Consider the following 22,910-nt stretch of genomic DNA (forward strand, 5'->3'; position numbering starts at 1 on the left):
CCAGTGTTATTATTTACTTTGATGTGCAGCCAAACTTTATCAAAGCGCAAGTTAGTCCAACCATCCAACAGGTTGGAAGTTAGTCCAACCATCCAACAGGTTGGGAGTTAGTCCAACCATCCAACAGGTTGGAAGTTAGTCCAACCATCCAACAGGTTGGTCTGACCAACTTAGACCTGTGACTGTAAACACACAGCCTGTGTGTAGATCTGGACAAGACTATAAAATTTTAGTTTAACGTTACCCAACTTACAAGTCAATTTCAATGTGTTAGCGAGCTATGTGGTTACTAGAGGTAGATTTGTAGATGTTCCATGTACAAACATCAGTACAATGAAGGGGGTCCAAGGTCATGGGTCACAGTGTGAAGGTTCAAGGTCACACAAATATCCAGCAGTCGACACTTGTGTTATCAGTGTACCACATTGGTTAGTTCATGTATATTCATTTGTCGCTGGTGGAAAATAAATACACAAAAAAAAAATCTGGCTTCTTGTGATATTTTTCATATGCTTTATTTTAATTACTCCCTGACAATAGGGAACAGCTGATATGAATGCTGTTTTTTAATTACTCACTGACAATGGGGAACAGCCATATGAAACCAAAGTCAAAAAGTATGCAAACTGCTGTTTTTGTACTTATAGCTAGCTCCACATGCACACAACTTAAACAATTCTCTTTTAATTAGTTTTTTTGTACCTTATTATGACTGAATTAACTTCAAGTTAGGTTTGACTTGAAAGAAAAGAAGTGACGGTAATAATAATGTTACCAAATATTTACAAAGAAGGAAAATCTTCAACAGTCAATGGCCATCAACCTGAAGTATTTTGAAATGTCTGCACAAATATTTAAAAGTATTTATAAATACTGGTAAAAATGTAGAATGTACATAGAAATTATTGTTGAAAATTGTGTGCAACTTAAACCTACATAAAATATTCTCTTGACAAAAGCATAAGATGAACTTTAAGGACATTTTCATATACAAGTACATTATACACAAGCATAACAAGCCCCCCTCCCCACGTAGAGATCTATGCGTCAAGTGTCTACAGGTGCCATTTCTGCTTCTGTGCTTGGTTTACTCTGCTGTAGGACTGTGACTTTCTTTGGTGCAACATATGATCCCATCCCTGCAGCCCTGTCTGCCTCCTCCTGCGTGTAGGGTTCTGTTTCAAGTGCCTTCAACCTGGCAATCATCAAAAGCTTCATCATGTAAACATGTCAGACATAACTAAAAGCCAACTAATTGGTATTAGATGAAGGCAAGCAATCAACAGCATAGTCAACACTAGATGTAAAGTTCTCACATGAGAAACTCATGTTGGTCATGGTCAACAGAAAAACAGTACTAAACCATTTATGATAAAAACATACTTTAATAATACACCTGGAAAATAGACCATGATTGAAACAGTCAAAGTAAAAGGTATTCTAGTGTAAAGTACTCTGTCCTTACCTTCTTTTGTGGGGCTTGCTCTTAAAGTGGTCTGTCAGGGATTTGTCATTTATAAAATATTTCCTGAAATACAGAATTTAAAATAGCAATCAGCACTCACACACCATACAATCACAGTAGCTAAGAACATGACAAGATGCTGGTACTACTATCATCAATTTAAATGTTGCAATCATTATATTCACAATACTGTACTAAAAAAATATATAGTATACTATACTATAAGTTCAGAAGAATAAAAAACTGAGAAAGCAGATGGTAGTAAATTTTTAATGGCCTTGAAAGAATCAAATAATTTAGTCAAAAGTGATGAAGTCAAAAAGAAGTACTTACACACCAGTGATGAAGTCAAAAAGAAGTACTTACACACCAGTGATGAAGTAAAAAGGAAGTACTTATGCACCAGTGATGAAGTAAAAAAGAAGTACTAATGCACCAGAGATGAAGTCAAAAGGAAGTACTTACACACCAGTGATGAAGTCAAAAAGAAGTACTTACACACCAGTGATGAAGTCAAAAAGAAGTACTTACACACCAGTGATGAAGTCAAAAAGAAGTACTTACACACCAGTGATGAAGTAAAAAGGAAGTACTTACGCACCAGTGATGAAGTAAAAAAGAAGTACTTACACACCAGTGATGAAGTAAAAAGGAAGTACTTACGCACCAGTGATGAAGTAAAAAAGAAGTACTAATGCACCAGAGATGAAGTCAAAAGGAAGTACTTACACACCAGTGATGAAGTCAAAAAGAAGTACTTACACACCAGTGATGAAGTAAAAAAGAAGTACTAATGCACCAGTGATGAAGTAAAAAAGGAAGTACTAATGCACCAGAGATGAAGTCAAAAGGAAGTACTTACACACCAGTGATGAAGTCAAAAAGAAGTACTTACACACCAGTGTTGAAGTAAAAAAGTACTTACGCACAAGTCAAACAATAAAACTGTGCAGCCCCTGGTTTGTCCAGGTCAACGTCCTGCTTTAACAAAGAGTCTGGACTTTTCATATCATTGTGGATCTGATCTAAATCACGAGTTCGTCTCTTTGTTCTATATTTCTCTTTTAGTGGTTTGTCTCCCTTGTGCATCTTTTTTCTGCGGTACCTTCCCATGTTTTGTTTTATCTGCAAAATAAGATTTTTTATAACATTAGTGTTTGAAAATAAGCAATGGCTTTAATATTGAAAATCCAGCTTCAACTAGAGTAAAATATGTTTCCTTCGTGTATTTTAGAAAACATAGTGGTAGTACCAAGTAGCATATCAATCTAAATATTCTTATTGATAGCAGTTTTTCGGCAAACGATAAACATACCAACTCTTACCTGACATTCATACTCCAAAATTTATGGTATTAAGCTATTAAAAATATTATTATTATCAAAAAAGCTATAAAAAATAATAATAAACTAATGACGCACATTATTATACAACTATTATTTTACATGGAAAGAAATTTTAGTTCTTAAATTTCTTCTATTTTCTTCAGTCTATGAAGTATTATAATATTAGTATGGCTACATCAGGTTTGAATTCTTCATTGCTTGCTCACAGAACAAATAATTTTTAAAAAAAAATAGATTTGGTGATTATCTTTTTTAGTGTTTTTTTTAATAAAATTCACACTGTCATTTGAATTAAAATAATATGTATTCTGGATGAAAACCTTGTTTTAAACCTGTTCCTTTCAACTACATTAACTTTAACACTTGAAGTTACTGTGTACACTTGTTACTTCCACAAATTTATTTTTTTATGACCTATATGCCATAAACTTATTGAGTCGATGACTCAGTCCATATGGACCTTCATCCTAAGGTGAATTCCAGACCACAATATCAACATGTGATTTTATCATTCTTTGAGACAATTGGGGCTTTATTTGTATCAAAGCCTAGCTAGATGACTTTTGTTGATCTATAGTATTCTATAGGTTAAAGCCTAAACTTAACAAGCTAATCACAAACTTTGGTAGAAAGTTTCCCTTTCAAACCAGACGGTCTATGGGGCAAGTGAAGTAGAGTTCACTTGTTTCTGTGACCTCAGCATATGAAGAGATAGTGTGGTCAGCACTATGCCCAGCCGCCTTTACTTTCCCTAACGTAAGTACCCATCAGAGTTGGGTGGACTCAGGGACCGTCTACTGACTTGAACCTGGATTCGAACTCGAGACTTACAGGTTAGCAGTCCAGCTCTCTACCACTAGACCACTCCGCCCCAAACTTTGGTACAACTTCCAAAAGGTAGGGAACAATGCAAATTCTACTCATAACTGAATTCATATTTTTAAAAAGCTGACCATACTTTAACTAGGGTCTATATAGTGATGGCTCATTATTTGTAACTGGCATTTGGTTAGATCACATGTGTTCCCTAATAAATGATGTCAAGTAACTGAGCCGAATTTTACAATTTACCCAATCCTAGATCTAGACTAGATTTAGGTAAAACTCCATTTTAGTGTATTTTATTCGCTGCTTCACGTTTGCCTCCGGTTGAGCGTATTTTATTATTAACACAACCGAAACACACAAAAACGTTAGGAAAACACTAGGATTAGAGCTAGATCTACTTATTTTAACGTCATAGCTAGGGCAATAGCTATTTGAAATGGTGTTGGCCTGTTTTGGGGTCATTGTGAGTTCATAAAAGTTTAATTATAGTATCATGCGTGGGAGATATTTGTAACAATACAAACTTAACCGCCTTGTAATTGTGAGTTTCGTACTTCACCCATTGCCATAAATATTTAAACTGACACACGAACATAGATCTAGATTCAATAGGCCTATTCCAAATTTGGATTTTTCTTAAGTCTTGACAAAAGTAGATTATGAAAACTAAAACAAAACTTCATAAAGAAATAAGCCCAATGTTTTCCTACTGTTTTTTTGTGTGTTTTGGTTGTGTTTATATTAGTTTATAGGCCTAATAAAATAACTTAATAAGCTCAACTGGGGGTGAACGTGAAGCGGGGGATAAAATACTCGGTAATCTATCGTTTTGGGTACGTAAAAATCGACCGCGGCTAGTAATGTACGAAAAAGTTACCTCATTGTCAAGGCTTTAATAGAAGTATATTGTGATATATTTGTGTCAAATATTATAGATAAATGAATAATAAACATAAATCAATAGCTAAATATATCAATATAGGCAGGAAATTAACTTTAAACAGCAGTGTTTGATGTTTGCGAGCAGGATTTCCTATATAAACAGCAGCAATTTGTAAAATACTTTAAAATAGAGTTGCCTTCCCTGAATCTCGCGCTATAAGTTAACAAAGAAAGAACTTAAACAAGATGGCTGCTATAGTAAATGAGCATGGGTGCATCTGTTGGAAACATCGCTAGTCTTCATTTATTATTAAAAGTTTTAATTCAATTGTTTGAAAACAGGTACATAGGCCTAACCTAAATGAAACAAAGAAACATTTTTGTATTTTTCAAAACATAAATCCTCCTCAAAATATGAAATAATTATTAAAATTTAAGGAGTCACCTGTCTTTCACATTACTAGTCGCGGGCGATTTTACATACCTAAACTAAGGCTAAACCGATAGATTACCAAATAGATCTAGAATCTAGATCTACTCTAAAAAACTAAAATGAAAATAGAGTTTTACCCTAGCCTAGATTCTAAATTTATATTTATAATATTATTATGTTATGTATACCAGATCTATAGGTCTAGACTTTGACGCTGTGACTAGTGGACTTGTACTAGATCTAGTAGTTGTACTGTAGACACCACACAATGACACATTGCACACAACAAACAAATCATCATTAAAAATGATAGAAAATTGGGGTAAAACTCCATTTTAGCGTATTTTATTCCCCGCTTCACGTTCACCTCCAGTTGAGCGTATTTTATTATAAACACAACCGAAACACACAAAAACGTCAGGAAAACACTAGATCTACTTATTTTTTTAACGAAGTGTCTATTCACAGTCGACTGGGAATAGCCGTATTGGGGCTATTCACAGTCGTATTCCAGTGACCGTGTTTGATAGATATAATGTTAAAAATACCTAACTAGGCATGAAGATGTGTGGTTCAGCGGTCATTGGGAGTGGCTGCCGTGTCAGAAGGTGTTGGTTCAAATCCATCAGATGCTCTATTTCTATGACTCTTAGTCTTAATGTATGCCTCTCAATCTTAATATCAAAATTTTTTTTCAGTTACTTAAGTTACTCATCGAAGGGTAACTTTTGTTAATTTTTTTGTGACGTAATTGGTGGCATATCAGCAAAAAAAAAAAAAGAGAGAAAAAACACAAAAGTGCGATGGAAACTGTGAATTATAGCTGATGAAAAATGACATCCTATTTCACCTGATATTTAGATTTAGAGTGCATAATTGATCATCTATGACCTACGTAGCCTGTAGCAGATATGTCTGATACTGATATGAGCCTAAAAGCTAAACTAAATTTTAATTGTAATAACTTTTTTATAACAAAATAAAAATAGCACTGCTCTCTTAATATACCTCATATATACCTCATTCCCCAGTCACAATTATTATTTTAAGATATTATTCACAGTCGTATTTAGCATGAAATGACAGCCGATTGTGAATAGCCGTATTGGGGCTATTCACAGGCGGCTGGGAATAGCCCCAATACGGCTATTCCCAACCGGCTGGGAATAGCCTTGGCCTTTTTTTAATGAATGTGATTTTTAATTAGAAAAGGTAAAAAAAACATAAAAAGCATTAGAACTGTTCCAATTAAATATCGAATCTCGTGTAATCGTCAGAAAAATCCTTACACAGTCGCGGGTTCACACTGACATTGAATTATCAGCATACGTCATAGATCTAGCTCAGGCAATTGCTATTTGAAATTGTGTTGGCCTCAGTTTTGGGGTCATTGTATTGTAAGTTCATTAATGTTTATTTATATTTATAGTATTTTATAGTATCATGCCTGGGAGATAATTGTAACAATACAAAACAAAAATACAATACAAATAAATGAATCGTGTTTTGGTGTGTTTCGGTTGTTATAATAAAATCGAAGTGTCTACTCGGAATAAGATTTTTCGGCAAAAGATAGTTCTGCGCATGCGCAGTGACCTTTGGCTAGGGTTAGAATGAGGGTTAGGGGTAGGATTAGGGTTAGGGATAGGATTAGGGCTAGGGTTAGGATTAGGGCTAGGGTTAGGGTTAGGGATAGGATTAGGGATAGGGTTAAGGATAGGATTAGGGTTGGTATTAGGGTTCTGCGGTTGTAAACACACGCATGCGCAGTACCATCGAAAACATCGCCGCTAAGTCGTAGTTTCTCTCCATTGCGCATCGCATGCGTATCTTATTCCGACTAGAATCGGCCTAATAAAATACGCTCAACTGGAGGTAAACAAGCAGCGGAGAAATAAAATACGCTAAATGCCAAAATGGAGTTGTACCGAAAAATGGCATCAACGATTCAACACAGATTTTGAGCAAGTTTATTGTCGGACATGGCTAATATCAATATTTACTAGAACTAGAAGCTAATATCTAACCAAGATTATTTAATCAAAATTCTAGATCGAAATCTACTCTAGATTCTAGACTTCAGATGTAGAATCTAAATCTAGAATCTACCTGTTTCGTAGTCTTTAAAGGAAACGTGTGCTAATGGACGTGAATTGTTTATTTGTATCGATTACACAGTATGCGATTCTGAAAGATATTCGTTCAAACCATGTATCAAAATTAACAATACAGACTTTGTTAGCATTGTATAAAGTTCTGTGTACTCATTTTATTGAATATATGAGATACTTTAACTAACATTCTTACATTTAAAATATTTTAATATTTTCCAGTTTATGGGATCTAATTTTTAAATATGCCTCGACGATACACTTCACAAGCGTGGGTATCGTATCTTTATAAATGGGTTCTCTAAACGCCACAACAAATTACAATACAAAAATATTGATGAATGCTTAAGCCCGGATACACTATTATTTATAAATTATATAATTATATAAAATTATATAAAATTATATAAAATTATATTTTCGTGCGTTTTGGACTTGATAGTCATTGTTTAAAAAAATAATGTAGCTGTGGCGAATTATCACAAGCTTTTATTTAACTTTCTCCCCTCTCTCTGGTGTGTGCATTATAGCTAAAAAAAATAATTAAGCATCTAATGAAGTCAAATATAGTAAGAGTACAGTAATTTTGATCGCCGCTTAGTTGTCCCTTCAAGTTTAAGTCACCCTTCTTTATCCTCGCAAGAAGCAAATAGATAGATTCATAGTTTATGAACTATATCTACCTACTATCTAGCCGTACGTACATTCACCACTTCCGCAAATTTTCGCAGACATTATTCAGAAAATACTAATTTACTAGAATTGTATTCGTTTGAAGAATATAATTAGTAAAACAAGAAAAGAAAAGCTATTCTTTATATTATTTGAAAATGCTAAGCATTATAAAGGAATTAATTGAATATTATTTGTCATCTCTAATAATTAGCCTATAATAAAATTAATACATTTTTAAATACAATTTTCTAACTTCTAAGGCTAAAACCCCAAGAAGATCAATATTAATCTTGAATGTAATATGATGGCTTATTTCCCGTTTTCTAATAAGCCTATATAAACTTCTTACTGAACGCTCCCCTATAATCTGTCTTATATTCTTATTGAGCGAGTGACTTTTGGTTGCAAATTAGTTTATGATTAAATTAACCTTGTGCCAACATTATTCGTAAATGTCTACTGATTTCCAATCGTTAGCCTAATATCCCGGCTTAATGTTTTTTTTCTCCATATTTCAAAGACATTTATGTTCTTAAATTATGTTGGTGGTTTTTAAAAGGCTATGGTAAAGGGAATGAATAAATAAGTTATATTTAAATTGAGTTTTATTGTTGCTTTCCCCTGTTTTCCTTAGATATCAAGATATATATATATATATATATATATATATATATATATATATATATATATATATATATATATATATATATATATATATGTTACGGTCAAAGCCCGAAGTGCGGCCAAAGCGCGGATTGGCCGGCCAATCCGTGCATTGGCCGGCTCTCTTGGCCAAAGCCCGAAGAACTTAGCAATAAGATCGTATTTCGTACATTGGCCGGCCAATGCGCGCACTGGCCGGGACGTACTGGCCAAAGTCCGAAGTGCTTAAACTTGACAGCGTATTTTGTACATTGGCCGGCCAATGCGCACACTGGCCGGGATGTCCTGGCCAATGTTCTATCTAGACTAAGGTGTGATCGCATTTTCTTTATTCTGGGTGCGTTTTCATTGAGAGCAGTGTTTCTTCCAGACTTTTTTCTCCGGGGGCACTTGAAACTTTCGGGGGGGGGGGGGCGGTAGACTTTCTTCGGGTGGGGGGGCGGACACTGTTAAAAGTATATATTTTCTATATAAATTATATAAATTTCATTTCGTTCGGGGGGCGGTAAAAAATTTTCGGGGGGGGGGGGGGCTTAAACCCCCCCCCCCCCCCCCCCCCGAAGAGATGCCTGGAAGAAACTCTGATTGAGAGTAACGTATTGTTTAGCTCTTGTTTGTATAGCATTCTATATGCAAGGCGACATGGATCAAAAGGGCCGCCAGACCATGAGACAGACATAGCAGATGGCTGTCAAAAGAAAAAAATGTCAATCCATGTTAGTTTCCATATATAAGCTCTCGATAAAATAGTTACTGAGGAAGATCTTGAGAACATTGAACAAGAAATGCAACGACATCATTAGCTAACACATCTACTGCCGTGGCGGAACGCCCAGACCAGTTGCGTGATAATAATGTGGCCAACAAATTCTATATAGTTTGTGAAAAACAATGTAGTGCAGCTCATTCTTTTGGATCCTGTGGCAACGATGTCCATGCTATTTGTGGAATACCCAATGAAGCAGACGAACGGTACGGAGGGAACATTACCTGCAGATTGTGTCACAACAAACAAGACATCATGGAACACAGATCAGCAGCTCATACTGGCTTGCAAACTCAAGGTGCTAAGATGCTTAAAAACATCAAATACAAAATTTAAAGATGGTGAAGTGGGTGACAATGTACGCATCCGTTTTCCAGATGTTGACAGAGGTCACGGTGATCCCCGAAGCGTGATTGCAGTTGTCATGAGCATCGATGGCGGTTTCTACAAATTAGGAACGGAACATGGTGTTCTAAAACAACTGTATGCTAGAAGTGAGTTTTCAATTCTTCACGAAAAACTGCTCTTATTGTCGTCAGTTGGCACTGAGGAAAAATCACTACGAACCATCGCATCTTCCCAATCATTGAATGGGGGGCCAAGGCTACATCGCTGCAATTGCACAACTAAGTGCACAACAAATCGCTGCAAGTGTAAAAATAACAAGCTGCTATGTAATTCTAAATGCCATAAAAGTTCAACGTGTTGTAACAAATGATGATATTGATAGATTGAGACTATAGTACAATAAAAAATGTGAATGTTTCTGTCATTTACTTTAATTAATAATCAATAAAGACTTAATTTCATGATCCTTACGGCATAAAAAAAAACCAAAATCTTCTCATGATCTTCTAATTCGGACTTTCGCCAGTCGTCCCTAGCCAGATGATCTTCTAATTAAGACTTTGGCCGGTCCACCATTGCCAGTCCGCGGACTGGCCGGCCAAAGGCCAAAATCAAGAGCTATTTCAGACTTTGGCCGGTCCACCATTGCCAGTCCGCGGAATGGCCGGCCAAAGGCCGAAATCAAGCAAAGTTTCGGACTTTGACCGACCTATTGGAGGCGATATTGGCCAATGCGCGCATTGGCCGGCCAATCCTAGCATTGGCCGACTTCGGGCTTTGACCGTAAAACACACACACACACACACACACACATATATATATATATATATATATATATATATATATATATATATATATATATATATATATATATATATATATATATATATATATATATATATATATATATATATATATATATATATATATATATATATATATATATATATATATATATATATATATATATATATATGAATGAAGCAATGTCAGCTACAGTTTGTACTGTAGAGCATTGGGGTTGATGCCCACTAAGAGACAAGCGTATATTTTCATGGGAGAAAACTAAAATCTCATACTTTTGTGTTTGTAAATTTATAGGGAAATAAGCTTATGGTAAGGAAATTCACCATTCATTTAGACTCTACGAAACAAATAAACATAGATAGGAAAATTATTTTTACTGTTGCTGATAACAGCAAATTTTGAGGTTAATTAAATGTTCAGCTCCTTATACCGCCACTGTAATTGAGGTATTTATACTTAAGTGTGTGTACGTGTTAGATATTTAAAAAAAAAACGAAGCTTGTGATGCAAACATTAAAGCTTTAGTTTTTTTTTTATTTGTTGTGAAAACCAACAATTAAACAGTAAATTTAAGGGGCCCCTGGCTGCAGCTCTTTCAGCCCCATCCCCCTTAATCCACTACTAAATAAATAAATAAACACACACACACACACACACATATATATATATATATATATATATATATATATATATATAAATATAAATATATATATATATATATATATATATATATATATATATATATATATATATATATATATATATATATATATATGTGACCTAGGCTAGTTGCATCTTTCCTGTTCGCAACGCCAAATGTGACCTTCCCCGAGTCTATCCTGCCCGACAACGCCAATTGTAACGAGTTGAACCACTCATGCTACACAACATCGACTACAGTAGAAAGACTCGAAGATGCAGGTTCGCTATTGATCCTTTTATTACATGAATCAAGAAATGCTTCAATATAACACAATGAATCAACAGAAATGTTTCACAATAATAGTCTGAATCAACTGACCCCCTAACAGTCCTCACTAGGCTTCATATAACTGAATCCACATGTCTAATGTCCTTCTTAACACAATATAACCAACTTGAGTATGTCACACAGACTGACTGATCTAAAGCGAGCGATGAAGATCGAAGAGAGCTCGCAAACGGGAAGAGAAGAACGAGTCCTGCCGTGCCCTCCTATTTATGCCTTGTATCCGTACTCGTCTCCGTACTTGTATTCCTCCGTAATCGATACTTGTACTCGATCTCCGACCACCAGTTGCGTAGTTCAAACGTACAGACCGTAAAATAACATCTGCGTCCTATCCATCAAAGTTGACAGGCCGTCTGAATACCGTTTCCCAAAATAGCACGCGTTGGCTTTGAGGTTGTTATCAGCCCGACCCAATAAGCCACCTGTTATCGGTTGCATCAGACCAACACCGCGTCTCGGCCTCTCGTTCGTTATCATTTGTAACTGGTAGTTAGGCCTACCCCAGTTACATCCACCCCTGCTTTTTTTGTGTGTTTTCAACCACAAACAACGCCTGGCAGGTGCACTCCTCCAAAGTCAATCGCACAGTCGTAAAAAAAAAATCTATTGTTCTACTCACTGTCCACGACGTTCCATTCGTATACGATTGACAGTTCTACCTATTTCACATATCAACTGTGTCTACATCATCTTCCTGAGACACAAAACAGTTCTAGAATTCACATCCACCCTTTCCATTTGGTGCCTTCACCAGTTCACTTCTATAGCTCTTTGAACAGTCTGTTTTCATACCAGCGCGACCATGAAAGAATTGTTCCTTAAACTTCTCCGCGGACCACTTATCTGATGGTCTACTGTCTCTCTGCTTCTGGAGGGACCGGGATCCTCATTGTTGCCGGTATCCTCCCCTTGCGTATCGCTGTTGTTCTGTTGATGGTGATATGGTTCCGGAATGGGTATGTGAATTTCCGTTATAACTTCCGGTTCCCTAATTGTCTTGGGTTTCTCTGTGTGTAACTGCTCTTCTTGCCTATTCCAATATTTCTTTAATTGAGCAATATTCGCCCACCGATCCGGTTTGGCGTGATCGATGGGTCTTATCTTAAAGGGGCCACCTGCTACTTTAGGCATCTCCACGACTTGCCATATCTCCTGTCCCCAGAGATCGTGGATTTTGTTTCTGCCTAACGGGTGGCTACGCAGTAATACCCTGTCATTCAGTTTGAGTGGCGGGTCCTTCGTCTGTATCGGCGGTTCCCTTCGCCGAGATTCATGTTCTAGTCTTTCCTGTACTACCCTGTACATTTCTCTAATTCTTCTCATATGTTCATTCACATATTCCAGTGCGGTGTATGAGCCAGTCATACTCTCCCTTTTTCCTAGGAACAAATCAAGAGGGAGTCGAGCCTCTCGTCCGAACAGCAACATGTATGGCGAAAAGCCGGTTGTGGCATGGGGTGTGCAGTTGTATAAATATACCAACTCTGGGAGAAAATCAGGCCAACGTTTTTTCTGTTCAGGTTCTAGCGTACGCAGCAAATCATGCATGCTGCGGTTGAACCGTTCACACTGTCCGTTTCCTTTCGGATTAAATGTGGTTGTTCTAGATTTGTTGATCCCGTAGTGGCTGCACAGTTGGTTAATTACTTCTGACTCGAAAGCCCTTCCTTGGTCAGAGTGTAATTGTCTTGGTATGCCATATCTGATGAACCAATGTTCTATTAAGACATTTGCCACTGTTTTGGCAGTCTGATCTCGCGTGGGCACCGCCACCGTCCATTTGGTGAATACATCAGTCATTACCAACACATGTTCCGTCCCATCCGATGATTGCTCCAACGACGTAAAGTCCATAGCCACAATCTCTAGTGGTTTTGTCGCTAGTAGGTGTCCTGATGGCTGTCTCATTTTGACAACTGGCATTTTCGCATGCTGACACCTCACACAAGCCTCACAATGGCGTTTGACCTCCATTTCCATATTGGGCCAGTAACACCTCCGTCGTAATATTTTGTGCGTCCTGTCCTGACCCTGGTGTCCTGCCCTGTCATGTGCCAACCTTAGCACTTCTCCTCGTAATTGTCCCGGCACCACCACCTGGTGTATTGTGCCATCAATTTGGTCATGAATTCTCCGCATGAGAACACCATCCTTTATACTGAGACGGTTCCACTGACTCAGTATTTTCTTTGTTTCTCGACCAAATTGTTCTCTTTCCCTTCTTCCTGGGAATTTTTGTTCCTGGACGTGTTTCAATAGCGGTTGTAAGCCACTATCCGTTCTCTGGGCATCTCTTATCTTTTGGTGATTAAGGCAATTAAAATCACTACTGTCCATATGTTCGGGTTCCGTGGATATGTGCTCCACCCCGGTCTGCCCGTTTTGCATCACTTGTACCCCATGAGGGATATCTGTTGACGCTCTGACCTCACATATTCCTGTCAGTGTTTCTTCCTCATCACCCGGTCTCTCGTAAGGATTCCTTGATAAGGCGTCCGCATTGCCATTGGACCGCCCCGGGCGATACTTTATCTCTAGGTCAAAGAGTGCCAATTCTGCTGCCCATCGCTGTTCGATGGATCCCAACTTTGCTGTCTTTAGGTGACTCAAGGGGTTAATGTCAGTGTATACCACACATTTAGCACCCAAGAGATAGTCCCTGAATTTTTCAGTCACAGCCCATTTTAATGTCAAAAGTTCTAGTTTCATGGCGCTGTAATTTGTCATGTTCTTCTCTGATTCCTTCAGAGCTCGACTTGCATAAGCAATAACCCTGAAACCTTGCTTTTGTTGTTGTGATAGCACAGCTCCCAGACCTTTCGAGCTGGCGTCAATTTCTAACCGAAATGGTTTGTCAAAGTCCGCGTATCCCAATATCGGCGCCTCTGTCAAAGCCTTTTTCAATAGCTTAAACGAGTTCAGGCATTCATCAGTCCATAATTCACCTATCAGTTGTGTTTTACCTTTCTTTTTCTCCTTACTGTGTTTCTTTGTCATTTTGTTTACCAAGTCATGCAATGGTGCGGCAATTTTTGCAAAACCCGGCACAAATTTTCTATAATAGGAAGCAAAGCCCAAGAATGACCTGACCTCTACCGTAGTTGTTGGTTGTTTCCATTCTTTAACAGCTGCAATTTTATCTGGGTCAGTGGCGATGCCATCCGACGAAATCACGTAACCCAAAAAATGTACCGATTTCAAACCAAAGCAGCATTTGTCTGGGTTCAGCTTTACTCCTATCTCCCTAAGACGGAGAAACACTTGTTCTAATCTTTTTAGATGGTCCTCCCAAGTTTTTGAGTAAACTAGAATATCATCTAAATACACCAACATTATTTGAAATAGAAAGTCACTCATAGCACTCTGCATTACTCGCTGGAATGTAGCAGGTGCATTAGTTAGACCAAACGGCATACGGGTCCACTCGTACAGTCCCAGTGGAGAAATAAATGCAGTTTTATGTTGATCGTTGGGGTGCATGGCCACTTGGTGGTAGCCACTAGCCAAATCCAAGGTAGAAAAAAATCTTGCTCCCCCCAACGCATCGAGACATTCATCAATACGAGGCAAGGGGAATGCATCCCTTCTTGTGATATTGTTCAATTTCCGGTAATCACAACACAGTCTTATCTCCCCTGACTTCTTTTTTACCACTACTATCGGTGCCGCATACGGACTCGTACTGGTTGTAATAATTCCCTTTTTTAGTAGATCATTCAGGTGTGCTTTCACCGCCGAGTAGTGACTCGGTGGTAATCTTCGATAAGGTTGCGCCACCGGCTTGTCTTGTAGTAAGGGTATCTGGTGTTTTATTACTTCCGTGTACCCCAAATCACCCTCATACGAGGCAAATATATCACTGTATTTATTCAGCAATTCATTTAGTTTTGGGTCCTCAGTTTCCGGGAATGTATATGATCGGCCATCTTCTTTCTTCACCTCGGCCGTCACATTGACCGACCTAATTGTTACTTCATTACTACTGGTATTGATCAGTTCGATGCACTGTGCCGACCTTTGTACCTCGACGTTCTGTGGTACTCCTACCAGAGTGTTAGGCGGTATAAAAATTTCTTCATCCAAAACATTTGCTACCAACCCTTGAACTAGTCCGTTTTCCGCTGATGTGTATGTCCGCAGTAACACGACGCCTGCCCTCAGTGCGGCGCCACATGGTTCTATCATCACATCACCATTCACGCTTCTATCACCAATTTGTAATGTGATTGCCTTGACCGTGTTTGCCGGGACTGCTGTCCTTCCTCTGGTCTTGGCAAACCTGGCCAACTTGGATCCCCGACCTGGTGTGGTCGATCCGACAATATTTGTAGGAAATTCTGGCAACTGACCAAGAATATTCATGCCCAATAGGCAAGGTATGTTTGACACATTTGTCTCTAGGTTGTGTTTCGTAACGAACACCCCAACCTGCTTCAACTTATGTCCCGCCACCACGACATCCGCCAGAAAATAACCACAGTAAGGAATGGTTAGTCCATTAGCTGCCGTCAGGCGCAAGCATGTGTCAGACCTCAACCCATGGTCTTTTCCTTTCATCCATTTGGTGTAAAAATTTTCCGTGATTGTCGTCACCTGGGAGCCTGTATCCACAATTGCCTTCACCGCGATGTCCCCAATCGTAATCACCATTTCGGGACAGACTCCCATCATTTTGCTTCTTGGGCCATAACCTCGCCCCTCTGTAGCTTGGCCCTGCCTTACAGAGGACGACCGTTTCCCTGGCAGTACCGTGCCATATGTCCGGGTTGTGAACAAGACAAACAAATTGGTCGACCGTCTGCCGTCCATTGGAGTGATGGCTTGGCAGTACGCGGCCGTCCAACCCGTCCCCGTTTTGTCCCGTTCTTTTCCTGATTCTCAGCTGTTGACCTGCTTTCCAACCACTTCAAGCGTTGGTCAACCTTCTCTAGGTGGGCCAACAGTTGAGCCATCATGGTCTCCATCGTGTCGGCCCCTGTGGGTGGGGATTGTCTCTGTTCAGGCACAGAGACTTTGTCCACCGAACAGTTCGATTGGTCCTCATCCTCGGACCTGCGGATCGCTGAGTTCCTGACCTGAAGGAAGGTCAACTGCTGGTCTCTGTGGACCTCCTCTTTCAACTCTCTCCTTAAGATCGGGGTTGCTAGCCCCTCGATGAAATGGTCCCTCAGTAGGCGTACATCAATGTCCGGTGATTTGCCCTTTACCAAATCAAAGGCCCTGTTCATCCTGTGTGAGTACTCCATCACACTCTCCGCCATTCTCTGCTTTAAGCCCACGAATCCCGATAGCAGTTGCACTCCCGACCGTCTCTCCCCAAAGGTCTCCATAATCAGATCCAGCACCTTATCTGGATCTGATTGGACGGTCCTATCGTGGCACTTAACCTCTGCCCTAACCGTTTCACCTATACTGCCCATCAGCAGTCTTAATCTTTCCTCTGGTGACATATGTCTCGAGGCCCAGGCCGCTTTGACCTCTTCACTGAACCTGTTGGTTAAAGTTGGGTCTCCGTCCCCGTAAAATTTGTTAATATGGGACTCTCTGGGTAGGACCACTATATGGGTCTGCTTCTCGTCCAGAGTAGACATTTTCTTCCTTAAGTACTAAAAAAAGAGAGTTCTTTCTTACCGTGTGTGTATGAAAAATTTTTCCTCGTTCCTCAATTTTCACAGTTCCTGAATGTCCGAATTCACACACACACTAAACACAGTTATGCACAAGGTTGACTATAGGTGCCTTAAACGGCAAGTCTAGTTGAATTCATCCTGATCGCAGCGCCAATTGTGACGAGCGAACATTTATCCTGCCGACGACGCCAAATGTGACCTAGGCTAGTTGCATCTTTCCTGTTCGCAACGCCAAATGTGACCTTCCCCGAGTCTATCCTGCCCGACAACGCCAATTGTAACGAGTTGAACCACTCATGCTACACAACATCGACTACAGTAGAAAGACTCGAAGATGCAGGTTCGCTATTGATCCTTTTATTACATGAATCAAGAAATGCTTCAATATAACACAATGAATCAACAGAAATGTTTCACAATAATAGTCTGAATCAACTGACCCCCTAACAGTCCTCACTAGGCTTCATATAACTGAATCCACATGTCTAATGTCCTTCTTAACACAATATAACCAACTTGAGTATGTCACACAGACTGACTGATCTAAAGCGAGCGATGAAGATCGAAGAGAGCTCGCAAACGGGAAGAGAAGAACGAGTCCTGCCGTGCCCTCCTATTTATGCCTTGTATCCGTACTCGTCTCCGTACTTGTATTCCTCCGTAATCGATACTTGTACTCGATCTCCGACCACCAGTTGCGTAGTTCAAACGTACAGACCGTAAAATAACATCTGCGTCCTATCCATCAAAGTTGACAGGCCGTCTGAATACCGTTTCCCAAAATAGCACGCGTTGGCTTTGAGGTTGTTATCAGCCCGACCCAATAAGCCACCTGTTATCGGTTGCATCAGACCAACACCGCGTCTCGGCCTCTCGTTCGTTATCATTTGTAACTGGTAGTTAGGCCTACCCCAGTTACATATATATATATATATATATATATATATATGGGGTCGTCCAAAAATGATGTAATGCATTTTGAAGATTACCCCCCCCCCCCCCATCTCCATCATCGTCCCTAAGAGGTCGTCACCTCCCCCTGAAGTGATGTCATAAACTAGTTCCCCCTCCCATCCCAACTAAATTGCAATACTTGTTATATGGCACTGCGATTTCTTTCTAAAAACTACAAATATTAATTTTAACCATTCTTCAGTAGCGTAGCGAGGGGGGGGGGGGGGGTGGGGGGGACATATGTCCCCGGGCGCCGACCTTAGGGGGCGCCAAAATGGGTTGGAAAAATAAATTGAAAGGTTGAGAGGGCTGCAAATCGAAAGTTTGAGGGGGGGGGGTGCAAATCGAAATCTCGGGAGGGGGTGCAAATCGAAATCTCGAGGGGGGGTGCAAATCGAAAAGTTTGTCCCCCGGGAAGGGTCGCTACGCCTCTGCCATTCTTATAGGCCTAATCATTTAATTACACAAATCTAACTGTAATTTTAGCTATCATGTTTATACAATTTAAAAAAAAAACTGTTTTCAAAACATTGAAGTGTGGAAAGTTCCGACGATGTAAGATGGGTTTTAAAACAACCCTTTACACCTCAAATAAAAAGTCTGGCTGAGAAAGGATGAACGCTGAGGTCAAGTCAGCAGAGGGGCGGAAGTGAAGAAAAACGTAAAGCATGGAGATAAGCAATCGCAGCTGCGACTTGGTAGGTTTACTAGTGCGGGGTTTCCCGGTCAGCGGACCATCGAAGCTTCACTGGCTTTAGGCCTTCCCAGCATCCAACAGTGAAACGTCAGGTAACGCATGCTCACTTGCCGTGTTTGAAACAAAAACAAAGTCCAGTTACGTCACAAAGAAAATCGTTGAGAATAGTCTCTTATGTAAGGGTTGAAAGGTAATAGCTTACATCAGAGGCGTAGCGAGGGGGGGGGCGGGGGTGCGGACCGCACCGGGTGACACCATTTAGGGGGGTGACCCAAGGCAAAAAATAGCTAAATATATAGAGAAAAACTTGATGGGGTGGTGCAAATCTAAAGTTTGAGGGGGGGGGGGTGCAAATCGAAAGTTTGAAAGTTTGTCCCCGGGAAGGGTCGTTACGCCTTTGGGGGGGGGGGGGGGGGGGTAACACCATTAAGTGCCGCACCGGGTGACACCCGACCTCGCTACGCTACTGTCCTACATTACCTCTACCGGGTCTAGCTCTCTACCGGTCAGAACACCGTTGCCCTTAACTATCGATGGTTAAAAAAAAAAGTAGATCTAGTTATTTTTTAAACCTGATGTTCTATGGGGCAAGTGAAGTAGAGTTCACCTGTGTTTGTGATCTCGCCATATGAAGGGATAATGTGGTCAGCACTATGCCTAGCTGTCTTTTCTTTCCCTAACGTGAATTAGATGATACCAGTCAGAGCTCGGTGGACTCAAGGACGTTCTATTGATTTAATCCCAAGACTTAATCGAGACTTTCGGGTTAGCAGTCTAGCTCTCTACCACTAGGCCACTCAAACAAATCATACGACAAAACATTAAAGAGATCAATACAAAATCCAGAATAAAAAGTAGAAATAAAATTAAAAACAGCCTTTACAAATATTCTCAGCGGTTTTTTCTTCTTTTTCTCCTTACTACCCCCTCTTGCCGCCTACCCACACACCTCCAGCGATGCCCCTCTCCCGATTACTGTGAAAAAAACATCTGCATCAGCACGTGCTGTTTGTCGACTCAGCCCGTCTCTCGTCTGCTAAAAATTGCTGGTATATCAGCTGTTCCCTAGACTAGAGATAAGTTGGGTTTTCCGTTTCTTGTTTTCATTTAACCACGGTTTGTTGTTTTATAGTCTATAAATAGCCCAACTTTCGCCGATCTTAAAAATATTTAGAAGATATTTTACATAAGTATCATCCACTTTAAAATATTAAATTCTGAATGTCGATGGCACTAATTGACATAATTGCTCCCATTCATTCGATAATGAAAGCGTTGGTTCTTTGGTCAGCAAAGTAAGACCAACCTTTATGTAGACTTAATGGGTGAGGGCCATTGCTTTAAAAAATCTGAAGAGTTAAGTAGCAATTTGCCAGATAAACTGTCACATTTGGTTGCCAATGATGAGCTGTATATTTCATTAGGTAACTTCAGTGTGTGGGATGGGGTATAAGCAAGGTTATATTAGAGTTACATACATAAGTCTAATCTTGACATAGACTTGCTCATGGGAATCTAGACATAGACTTACTGATGTGAATCTTGTCATAGACGCACATCACTGGAATCTTGCTATAAACTTACTCATGTGAATCTTGTCATAGACTTACTCATGGGAATCTTGACATAGATTTTCTCAAGTGGAACCATGCCTTAAACCTACAAACCCCGACAAAGGATCGCTGACATTATCGACAGATGCCCTGCCAGAGCGTGACAGTATCCGTTATTTGACAGCAAGCACAGTGCTGCTAATTTCAACTCCCCCAGACCCACGGGAGGTCACCGACCGAACCGGTGACATTTCACCGTCCCTTGATGCTCTCTGTTGTACTAATGGATGACATGTGGACGGTTGATTACTGTACGACAGATTTACGGGACTTTTGTTTTATACAGAGTTACGGGACTTTTATTTTCTACAGAGTTACGGGACTTTTTATTTTCTACAGAGTTACAGGACTTTTTATTTTCTACAGAGTTACGGGACTTTTTGTTTTCTACAGAGTTACGGGACTTTTTGTTTTCTAGAGAGTTACGGGACTTTTTGTTTTCTACAGAGTTACGAGACTTTTTGTTTTATACAGAGTTACGGGACTTTTTGTTTTATACAGAGTTACGGGACTTTGTTTTCTACCGAATTACGGGACTTTTGTTTTATACAGAGTTTCGGGACTAACACTGGTCTAACAGATACACGCTCCGTTCTACGTCATAGATCTGTGCACATAGCATTCATTCTGCCCAACACTTCACAGCTAGACCTAAACTCTGTCGCATCTGCCAAACACCTCACAGCTAGACCTACATTTATTGTTCTGACACAATTTTCGAACACACAAAAAAATGCTATCTACATACAAATAATTCTTTATTAAAATCCTGTATAGGATTGTTCGTGAATGTTTTAACGTTGTTTGATGTGCTTGACCTTTGTCCCCCTAAAACAACACGTTAATCCCATGTTTTAATGACGTCAGCTATGGCACTAGTAAGAATTAATTCACTCCATGTTAACAGTAGCATTTAAATGAGGGAGGGGGAGGGTAGTAAAAGGTTGACCAGTGTAGAGACCTAAGGTGTGGTGCCGGGGGGGGGGGGAGATTAAAGCGCCCAGTGGTCGGGGTTTGACGTCTCGCAAATTTTTACGATATCCCCCCCCCCCCCCCCCACTCCCTTCTCCCTACGCTGTCATCACCATAAGCCTCGATTATAGCCGTCAATAAAGTTCTTCAGAAATACGCATTTAATTATGCTAGTACATTTCTTAGCAATATTTCTTTAGCACATGGAGTGTATACCATACCCCCCCCCCCCCCCCCCACACCCGCATGGAGTTCAATATGAAGGAATAGATTAGGGGGGGGGGGAGCAATAATGGTTTTTTAAGCGTGTTTTTCTTCAATAAAACAAGTGCTGGTCTAGAGATGTAGTCCCACTCTGTGCTGGTCTAAAGATGTAGTCCCACTATGTGCTAAAGATGTAGTCCCACTATGTGCTAGAGATGTAGTCCCACTATGTGCTAAAGATGTAGTCCCACTATGTGCTAGAGATGTAGTCCCACTCTGTGCTGGTCTAAAGATGTAGTCCCACTATGTGCTAGAGATGTAGTCCCACTCTGTGCTGGTCTAAAGATGTAGTCCCACTATGTGCTAAAGATGTAGTCCCACTATGTGCTAAAGATGTAGTCCCACTATGTGCTAAAGATGTAGTCCCACTATGTGCTGGTCTAAAGATGTAGTCCCACTATGTGCTAGAGATGTAGTCCCACTATGTGCTAAAGATGTAGTCCCACTATGTGCTGGTCTAAAGATGTAGTCCCACTATGTGCTAGAGATGTAGTCCCACTATGTGCTAGAGATGTAGTCCCACTATGTGCTAGATATGTAATCCCACCACAGGTCTGACACGAAGTCTAGACTCTAGACAAAGCCACGATTGTGTTATCTGCAAGTTGCTAGCGAGGATGTGAAGATAACGTCGAGGTCACGATGGTCGTCACGTGACCTCAGATTGGGCGAGCACCACTAGTAACGGTCTGGGGGACAACAAAGAAACTTCTAGACGCTGTAAATAGCTAGACATGTTGCCGTGTGACCATGTTATGACGTATCAGTCGATTGAATGATTCAAACCAAAATTAATTTGGGGTTTAAAAAAATATTTTCTCAAAAGTAATAACTTACAAAACATGGCCAACTTGGCCTACTTTATCCCTTTCCACTCCTAGGTGTCTGACGTTATTTATGGACGACACTTCACCCCCCCCCCTTAAAAAATTGCACTTGCTGTGCATTTATGGCATATATTGACATTCAAAAAGGGCGCCCATAACACATGCCTTATCATGCACAGCTTTGCACACATGATAGGTGCCACAGGACTACAAGAAAAACCGTCGACAACAGAATACATTCATTTCTTTGTCCTTGAAATGTGTATATCTAGAGTAGTTACACACACATCTCCACACATACCTACACTCACACTCATATCTCCACGCATAGCTTCACTCACACACACATCAACACACATATCAACACTCGCCACACACACCAACACACACACACACGTGTCCACACACACCAACACCTACACATCCGTTGCAGAAAGGAGCCAGTGCACTAACGATGTTATACGATACACGAATACTTTAGCAGGTCGCGTGCTAATTAAGCCTCATTTTCTTTTGTTAATTAAACCAATTACCATTTCCGTGTAAAGCGACTAGATCTAGTTGTGATTCCACTAAATGAAATACTTTCTCCTCCAGTGTAGCAAATCCATTCAAGGCCCATAAACCATCAAGTCACG

At 40.0% G+C, this 22,910-nt stretch overlaps 1 protein-coding gene across 4 annotated transcripts; it reads right to left on the reverse strand.

Annotated features, from left to right (window-relative positions):
• Positions 1–488: 488 nt before the first annotated feature.
• LOC131942014 (zinc finger protein 593 homolog) lies at positions 489–22,905 on the reverse strand. 4 transcript variants are annotated; one of them, XM_059301669.1, is made up of 4 exons: positions 22,806–22,905; positions 2,391–2,590; positions 1,466–1,528; positions 489–1,195 (listed from the first exon to the last, which is right to left on the reverse strand). In XM_059301669.1, the coding sequence occupies exons 1-4, from the start codon at positions 22,806–22,808 to the stop codon at positions 1,048–1,050; spliced, it is 414 nt and encodes a 137-aa protein (XP_059157652.1). In that variant the 5' UTR covers positions 22,809–22,905; the 3' UTR covers positions 489–1,047. The 4 variants fall into 4 exon arrangements, with proteins under 4 accessions (XP_059157652.1, XP_059157653.1, XP_059157655.1 ...); XM_059301670.1 differs by lacking the exon at positions 22,806–22,905 and adding an exon at positions 7,064–7,161; XM_059301672.1 differs by lacking the exon at positions 22,806–22,905 and adding an exon at positions 6,982–7,036.
• Between the last annotated feature and the right edge of the window lie 5 nt (positions 22,906–22,910).

Source organism: Physella acuta, unplaced genomic scaffold (assembly GCF_028476545.2).
Source record: "Physella acuta isolate Inbredline_101_S28 unplaced genomic scaffold, ASM2847654v3 ptg000381l, whole genome shotgun sequence".
Taxonomy (NCBI): domain Eukaryota; kingdom Metazoa; phylum Mollusca; class Gastropoda; family Physidae; genus Physella; species Physella acuta.

Excerpts from the sequence above, each read along its gene's own strand:
- LOC131942014 (XM_059301669.1), bottom strand. Across the intron at positions 1,529-2,390 it reads TTTTATTGTTTGACTTGTGC|GAAATATTTTATAAATGACA; the intron begins GTAAGTACTTTT and ends TCTGTATTTCAG. Across the intron at positions 1,196-1,465 it reads AGCAAGCCCCACAAAAGAAG|GTTGAAGGCACTTGAAACAG; the intron begins GTAAGGACAGAG and ends GATGATTGCCAG.